Source organism: Martes martes (assembly GCF_963455335.1).
Source record: "Martes martes genome assembly, chromosome: 11".
NCBI lineage: Eukaryota > Metazoa > Chordata > Mammalia > Carnivora > Mustelidae > Martes > Martes martes.
In genome coordinates, this window is record NC_137899.1 from 20578879 (window position 1) to 20587924 (window position 9046).

Sequence of the window (9046 nt, forward strand, 5' to 3'; positions counted from 1 at the left end):
CATGCGGTATTGATATAAGGATATTTATTTATTTATTTATTTTAGAGCAAGTGGGAGGAGGGACAGAGGGAGAGGGAGAGAGAGAATGCCAAACTCCTCAATGAGTGCAGAGCCTGATGCGGGTCTTAATCTCCGGACCCTGAGATCATGACCTAAGCCCAAATCAAGAGTCGGAAGCTCAACACATTGACCCACCAGGCTCCCCAAGGAGAGATATTTAGATCAATGAAGTAGACTGGAAAATCTAGATATAGACCCTCTGAAATATGGTCAGTTGATATCTGACAAAAGTGCCAAGGTATTTCAACAGGAAAAGGTTAGTCTTTTCCATGGATGGGGCCAGAAAAGTTAGACATTTGATTCTAAAAAAACCCACACCTGATCTTTACTTCCAACTCTACACAAAAATTAACTCAAAATGGGTCAAAGACTTACATATAAGAGTGAAAACCATGAAACTTCTAGGAAAAAAGGATTTGTTACGTTGAATTAGGCAGTATTACTCAGCTTTGGCCCTGCTGCCATTTTGGGCTAGATCATTCATTGTTGGGAGGCTGTTCTGTGCATTGTAGGATAGTAAACAGCATCCCTGGTCTCTTCCCACTAGATGCCAGCAGCATTGTTCCAGTTGTGACCATAAAAAATAGCTCCAGACATTACCACATGTATGTGTTTTTGTTGGGGGGTGTCACCCCTGGTTGAGAATTACTGGATAAAGCAGATGTTTCATAGGCCACACACACAAAAAAACTATAAAAAAGTGACAAGTAAGGCTTAATCAAAACTAAGCCCTCTGCTCTTTGAAATATACTACTAAGAAAATGAAAAGGCAAGCCATGGACTGGTATTTGTAAAATATATACCTGATAAAGAATAAAGGATTTGTAGCCAGAATATATAAATAACTCAAAAGTAAGAAGGCAACCCACATTAAAAAAAAGAATGAAAGGTGGGAACAGAAACTTCTCAAAAAAATAAATAAGCATATGGACATTGGGGAGGGTATGTGCTATGGTGAGTGCTGTGAAGTCTGTAAACCTGGTGATTCACAGACCAGTACCCCTGGGGCTAATAATACATTGTATGTTAATAAAACAAACAAACAAACAAACAAACAAACAAAAACTTGGGGAAAAAAATAAGCACATGAGAAGATACTCCACATCATTAGAGAAATGCAAATAAAAGCAACAGTGTGATACCAGTTCACCATTGGAATGGCTAAAATTAAAAACTGGTGATAGTAAGTGTTGGCAAGGATGAGGGACAATTGGAACTCACAATGCTGGTAGGAAAATAAAATGGAACAGCCACTTTGGAAAACCAGTGTGGTGGTGTCTTATAAAATGAAACACACATGTACCATGACTCCACTACCTCGCTGTTAAATACTTCCTCAAGAGGTGAATGGAAAACAAGTCATAGTATATCCGGACAGGGGAATACCACTCAGTCATAAAAACAGGAAGAGACTGTTGACACACACAGTGACGTGGATGGATCTCAAAAGCACAATGCTAAGGGAAAGTATCCAGAAACAAACACCACACAGTGTATGATTCCACCTCATGAAGTTCTAGGAAAAGTAAAATGACGTGGTAGAGGTAGATCTGTTGTCTAGGACAGGGGATGGCAGGAGGGAAGGACTAATTGCAAAGGCACATGAAAGGACCCTTCCTATGACATCTCCTTGGAAATGTTCTCAATCCTGATCATGGTGGTGGTTATATGATTTGTCAAAACTCATTGCACTGTACACTTCAAATGAGTGAGTTTTATTGTACATGAATGATTCCTTAAGAGAGCTGATTTAAAACCAAGTGGTTGGGAGACTGCCTGGTGTGGAGGTTTTGAGTAGCTAGTGCGTAGAGAACACTTTGACAAGAGCCCTCTCGGGGACTTCCCAGCTTCTCTGTCTCTACATACATGTTAGCTTTGACCCACTGGACCCTGTAAAGCGTGAACAGACAACTTCAAGACACAAAGACCACTTGGGGACATCAGGGTGATACCTACCACTAAGGCTCCAGCCTTCAGTCCAGGATCATACGGCACTCTAAAGCTTTTGGGGAGATTCGCATTCTGCAGGTTTTCGAGCTTTTGCTTAAGTTGTGAAATAACTGTAATTGTCAAAAGCACACAAAAGTTACGTAAGTTCAGGGAGTCACCGATTTTATCTAGAACATTTCCTGAAGCCACATCTCTTCATAATATTCTAACCATTTGGTCTGGTGTGGAGCCGGAACACAGGGCTTTGGGTTTCTGTCTTTGAGGAACTAACCATAAGAGGTGGCAGGCTAAATCAGGCTTATTTTTTTTTTTTAAGATTTTATTTATTTATTTGACAGACAGAGATCACAAGTAGGCAGAGAGGCAGGCAGAGAGAGAGGAGGGGAAGCAGGCTCCCTGCCGATCAGGGAGCCTAATGCAGGGCTCGATCCCAGGACACTGGGATCATGACCTGAGCCGAAGACAGAGGCTTAACCTACTGAGCCACCCAGGCGCCCCTAAATCAGACTTATTGTGAGCAATGTGACCATGACGGGTGATACAGCAGAGGATAGAAGCGTGTGAGTGCATCTGTGGAATCCCAAGCCGGTCAGGTAGGGGAGGATACCTTGAGGGTAATGCTAAGGAATGAATACTGTAGTTTTCGTCCCAATGTGAAACTCTCAACTGCCATGTGGTTTGGAGAACAGACATTTGAAGACTGTTTGAAATGCCATTCGGTTAGGGTTCTGTAAACTCTTTTCAAAAGAGGAAGTTAGGTTATGTGGAGACAACGTGATAGCCTCAAAATTCAAGAGTTCTTCAGAATTCTAAAGTCTAAGGCAAAATATGTAGGTTAAAAATGACTTCCTGGATACCATACTGGAGGCCAGAACAAGTGTTTCCCTTTTTTATTTGCAATGCAAAAAGATGATTATTACCATTATTATGTTTTAGGCGAGCGTACTATTGGTGTATTGGAAAAGAATCAAAGGGAAAAAGTGGAAATTTGGAATACTCAAAAGTTTAAAATACTGGCTGAGTATGTTAGAGTGTGTCCACCTGGGGCCATAGTGCTGGGTCTAGGTATACAAAAATGAGTAAGAAATATCCCCTTGTTTCAAGGCTCATGAAATTTACCAGACCAGAAAGACATGTTAATGACTCTAATTTAATACAGTATCAACCCAAACCTATAGGAATACAGAGAAAGAGTGATTAATTTTCCTAGGGGCAGGGACAGGATTTCTTAGGGATAAGAAGATCATTTTGGAAATGACTTCAGAGAGGAGATGTGTAAGTCCACTGACATATGTAAATAAATAAATAAATGTGTGTATATATGTGTATGAACACACACACACACACATTTTTAATTAGTTTCTCAATAATTTCTTTAAATGACTGAAAATTTGAAAATTATGCACATATTGAAAGGGAGGAAATAGGTAACTATTTTGCAAGTAACTAATCTTTGTGTGTGCGCAATTATTCTTAATACATCTTACATTGGCATAATGCTTTTTTAATTTTTCAAGGAGTTTAATGTCTATTTTCATAAATTCATCATTAGCATGTATATGTGTATAGTTCAAAAAAATATGAACTTGTAAAAGGAGAGCTTTAAATTTGCTTACTCCACGGAGATAGGGGATTAAAAAAACCTGTCCTTGGCTCCCTTTCGGAAGGTGCGACTTGCCTTCCTGAAGAAGAATCACAAGGATGACGGCACTTGGCGATGAAGGCCTTTGGAAAGGGAACCACGAAAACAGCCACTGTACCTTGGGAACTGACATCATACTTCTCAGCAGAGAGCGACTTAATATCAATGGTGACCTTCTGCAGCGTCTCGATCACGTGAACTTGTTGGGCGAAGTCGTGGAGCATGGCCGTGCCGCAGCCCCTCAGGTAGGCTTCCAGGATCACCGCGAACCTCTGCTGATAGTGCCGGGACTGGGCTATCTCGCTTCTCAAGAACCAAAACAAGAAATGACCGATTCTTTTGTTCTGAGGGTGGGAACGAGAAGGATGAAATTACCGTGACTCAGGCTCCTGCAGCCAATTCTCGCCAACTTTGGAAATGCCCCACTAGGATCAAAGTGGAAGGACTTACTCTTAAGCCTCGCTTTAGCAGGAATCGGGCCAGGGCGCTGTCATGATAGGGTTCAAATTTCACAGCCTGAAGGAAGAACACATGAGCACTTGTCCGATTGCGTTCTGTGTGGGTTAATCAGGAAAAAGGGGTTGCAGGGAAAATGGTCTGCCTTCCCGGGTCTTTCCGGGCTAGGGTGAGGAGACTCTTACCTTTCTTTTCAAGGACACTTTGGGCCAGAGTGAACCACTTGCTTAGGGCCTGGGATTAGAAGCCAGAACTCTCAACTCACCGTTACGTGCTTTTGATAACCTCAAAGGTGAAGCTGTGGGGCTTTAGCTCCCGTCAAGGGCTTACCTGATTTACTGGAAGGACAGACGGGACACATGGGGATGGCTATACCAAATCGGCAAAAGTGACATGTAAAAGGGGTTGTTGGAAAGGAAATGGACAGTGGAGATAACAGTACATGTAAGGAGACAAAGATTAGATGTGGAAATCCCAAAAATCCTATTGGTTCCCTTTTGCTCGGGATTTGTGTTTGGCATCTCCCGGAGCTGCCTCATGGGCCTTACTGCAAGTAAATAGCAGGCCTGGACTGTCCATACAGAGTGATCACTTCCTCTCTGCCATGGAGCAGTGTAGACAGAGCTTTTTGTCTGAAAAGTCTCTGATTTTAGATGCTCCTTCCGGTTTAGTCATTTTCCTATCCCTTGGCTATCACAGAGATATTGACTCAGGTGGCAGACCGCTCTATGATGGAAGGAAAAGCACCAGTAAAGTGGAAAAAATAATTAAGAATGGTGGGTGTATACATATTTGCAATATCATTCTCTCTACTTATAGTAGCTCCACTTTTTAACAGCTGCAAGACTAGCAAATAAGATGGGTGCAAAAAGAGGGTGGATATCACATGTATGCATAAAGAGAGGCTTAAGATGAAATTAGCAATACTCTTAGTATTTCCTTTACAGATAGAAATGGTCTATCTTTTTTCTCCCAAGGAACCAAAGACATTCCCATTCCGCTTTATGATTGCAGGCCTGTGGGATTCTTGGTACAATATCCAGTTCTTACTCTGGTTTTCCAGTTTGGAAATGATCAATCCTGACATGACAATCTCTCTCTTATCTCCATGCTGTCAAAGGCGCCTCTCATGTGTGGGCCAGTAAGGTGTCTGTAGCTACCATGAGGGTCTGAATTCTGAGAATGTGGTTATTTACCCACAGTACCGACTTCAGAATCAGTTGTATGTTTCTGGCTTGAACGTGAGTCTTTTTTACCTTATTCGTGTTTCACTTCTGTAAACACGATGCTGATCTCAACCAGGAGACCATTTTCATCAGGAATGAGTCATCCCGCCATATCAGAAAATGTCTCAAATAGTTTTACAAATGACGACTCTTTTTCACATTTATGACCACAAATTCAATGGTAGTGTTACTTACTGACCTCTTTCATTTAAAACAGTTCCAAGAAGAATGCCATTCATTTTTCAATTCTGCACAATTTGCTTGTGAAAATGACAATTAAAGATAATTCATCGGTGAATTAAATTTCATTAATTTTCACTTGTGTTATGTCAGGATCTGAACTAGTCGGCTGAGAAAAAGATTAGGTACATTTAATAGATGAAAGCAAAGGTCGAGTATCATATTTCAAGGATCTGCCTAATGAGAAGGTGAAGATTCAGAGTTAAAGTTGAGAATATCCAAAATGCTCATCAGAAAACTCAGGGGCCTTCCTCTAATGGTTGTTAATGATTTGACAGTTTAGTGTCTAACACTCAGCCTGGCTAATCTTAAAGATCTCGGGTCAAAACCTCACTTATTCAGAACTGTCCCTGGTTTCCTCCAGCTACATTAAGTATCTCCAGGAACCCTGCTGATTTTCTCATAATACTCTGCAGGCTTCCCCCAAAGCATGTGCACAATTTGTTATTAAATATCTGTTTGTATGTGTATGCATTCGCTGTCAATCTTCTCCACAGCGCCACAAGTTATGGGGAGGCAGAGACAGACCCGGTTGTGATCATGGCTCTGTATCTACCATCCAAAATGCGGCACTCAGTACATGTTACTGAATTAATGTAGGGACATCTCTGCACTCCACACAAACATTTCTCTTCCAATTCCTTTACTTCCTCTTCCTTGTTAAGCAGCACAATACCATCTGGGAACTGCTGTGGTGCGTGGAACCATGCCTTCTTTTTTTCAACTTCCTAGGTAAACCGTAATCAAATCGCTTAGCTTCTCTGGAACAGGGAAAGGTGTGAGAACCGGAGTGGAAATCCTGGACCAGACCTGTCTAAAGAGAGGGGCTTTCAAGGTGCCACCCAGATAGGAGATGTTATTCTATGGATGGTGATGGGTGTGACCAGAGGCTGACCTTTTCTCTCTAGGACACACTATCCGGCCATGGGATTGCGGCAGGGTATTGGAGGCCGTGCAAAGAGCCTGGAGTTGGATTTCTGGTCTGATTCTTTCCCAACTATGTGACCTGGAGCACATTCCTTAGACTCTCCGTGCCTCTGTGCCCTCACACATACAATGCAAATGTTAATCTGACCTCTATCATAGTTGTCGGGAGAGTTCAATGTGAGAATACAGGAAAAGCATGCAAATCACTTGGAGCCTCTGAGTCTGGGAAAAAGGGAGCATTCAATAAGTCGGATCTGTCACTCATACAGTAAATGAGAACAAAGGACTCCTGTAGGGCCAGTTTTCCTAAAAAGCAAAATTGCTCAGGTCTTCAAAATGCTTATTGGCAGCCCCTCCAAGAGAGTACAAAAGTAAATGGGACAGTTTGCTGCTTTTTGACGTGGCTTCATCAGATCTACTGTGACTGACTGTGACATCACGGACAAAAGGCATTTGATGACCACTGGATGGGGAGACTGTGTACATGCAAATACACCCTCTAAGGACAGCGCTCCCGGGAGCACAGCAGCACCCCTACCTGGACCAGCTGTAGCAGGTAATGCAAGACGTCATCGTCCTCCAAGCTCTCCAGTTTCTGAACTGCGATGGCTCTTACGTTTTCGTCCGAAAAGTTGCAGTCCAGGAGCTGCATTGTTAACCCAACATCCAAAGCGCTTTGGTCCCAGACCTCCCGTCTGGCTAACAGTTGGTATGTTTTGGCTACAATCTCTTGTTGTCCCCATTTTACGGAGCTAAACAGCTTAGGATAGGCCTTTGGATGCTTAAGACTTTCATATCTGAAATGCCAGAGCAGTTCTTTGTCCTCTGCGGTGAGAGGGTTCAGCGGATCCGTGGCGATGATTGCCTCCAGTTGCTTGCGAAGCTGGTTGGGCATTTCCGCCCGAACCCGGTCCCCTTCGGGGTCAGGCGTGGGCCGATGCTTAGGCAAGGCAATGGGGTGGCAGTAATTGTCCAGAAGAATGGAGATGGACATGGAGTTCTCCTTGTCTGGGTTGGTCGCCGACGTGAGCTTGTCGGCATTGAAGCTCCCATGGTCTTCTCCCTTCCCGGAGATCTGCCACATGTGGAGCACGTACTCCCCGTGGCGCAGCAGGAAGCGGTGGTCTATCAGCAGCAGGTTCACGTAATAGAGCAGCTGCGCTTTGCCTTTGGACTCGGAGCTGGGGCTGTCTGCGGCCACCTTGCCGGACAGGGCTGGAGCTTTGCTGCAGTAAATCTGCAGGTTCAGTAGAGCCCCTCTGGGCAAGTCTTTGATTTTGATGCTGAACTCGAGCCACACATTCCAGAGCACCTCCTCCGTGAAGGGTTTGGGGCTGGTTCTCCTTTGGCAAAGCACCTGCTGCCCGTGCTGGATGTTGGCCTCCACAAAAACGGTGAGGTCAGCGTTCCGGGGCAGGACGGGGATATCAATGCCTCTGATTTTGACCCTGAACTTCCGGTCGCAGTCCCACAGGGACACGGTGAATACACTCTCGTGGTCCTTCCCGTGGATGGTCAGCTGCTCGTGGTAGCCAGTGACTCCCGTGCAGTCGTCCACCAAGGGCCACTCTTCTTTCCTCACCTCGTCCAGGGCTGGGTCCGGAGGCGAGTCCAGCACCAGATGAATCTCTTCTCCGTTCTTGAGGCAATGTCTCACCCACTGGAAGTTTCTGAGGGGCGTTTCACCCACCAGGTACTCATCCCGGCCGCACACGCGCAGCACAAAGTCCTGTTCGTTTTGGCTCTCGGGGATATCCATCAGAGACTTCTTCTTGGCCATCTTGGCGAAGAAGCTCTGGAGGATGGTGCCTGGGGTGTCGTCGGCCGAGACCTTGATGGTCTGGCTGGTGGTGCTGCGGTGAATGACGATGAAGATGCAGTTGTTGGTGATCTTCTTCAGCAGGTACTCCGGGAGGGGCTTGGAGGTCACCCACGGGTGCATGGCGTAGAGCTTGGGGTCACGGCCCGCCACCTCGACCATGCGCGGGGTGACCAGGCGGCGGCGCGTGAACTCGAGCTCGTTGTCGTGCACGTTGCTGACGTCGGTGACGTCGTAGCCGATGAGGGCGGTGAGCTGCCGCTGGAAGGCCAGCGTCTCCTCGGAGGGGGCGCGCCGCTGCACCACGTGGATCTGGCCCGGGCTCCGGTGCAGCACCTGCCAGTAGCGCAGGCAGTCCAGGGTCTGCACCACCTGGTGCTTGTCGTAGATCTCGTACCACTGACCCTTCTTCTGGTAGAGCAGGAGGAAGTGGTCCGGGCCGAGCCGGTGGTAGAAGTCCGCCGCCACGCTCGTCTCCAGCGCGCGCAGCCACACCTGGGCCTTCATCTGCTCCACGTTGCCATGGCCGGCCACGTGCAGCAGCGCCGTCTCGGGGGTCTTGCTGTTGCGCTGGCTGGTGGGCAGCACGAACTCGATGGGGATGAGCTCCATGGAGGACAGGCTGGCCGCGGAGCTGCGCGGCTTCATCCTCCGGCGCCGGCGGCGGTTGTCCTCTCTCAGAACCACGGGCTGCTCATAGTTCTCCAGCTCCATGCCCTACGCGAC

At 46.0% G+C, this 9046-nt stretch overlaps 1 protein-coding gene across 1 annotated transcript in view; it reads right to left on the reverse strand.

The window, feature by feature from the left end:
• Positions 1 to 9046, reverse strand: part of PIK3CG (phosphatidylinositol-4,5-bisphosphate 3-kinase catalytic subunit gamma) — a 28060-nt gene extending 19014 nt beyond the window's left edge. Inside the window, exons 1-4 of the mRNA XM_080818665.1 lie at positions 7040 to 9046; positions 4103 to 4168; positions 3771 to 3996; positions 2017 to 2120 (exon numbers count right to left, since the gene is read on the reverse strand). Of these exons, the coding sequence (XP_080674791.1) occupies positions 2017 to 2120; positions 3771 to 3996; positions 4103 to 4168; positions 7040 to 9034 (2391 nt within the window). The 5' untranslated portion in view covers positions 9035 to 9046. The remainder of the gene's footprint in view (positions 1 to 2016; positions 2121 to 3770; positions 3997 to 4102; positions 4169 to 7039) is intronic.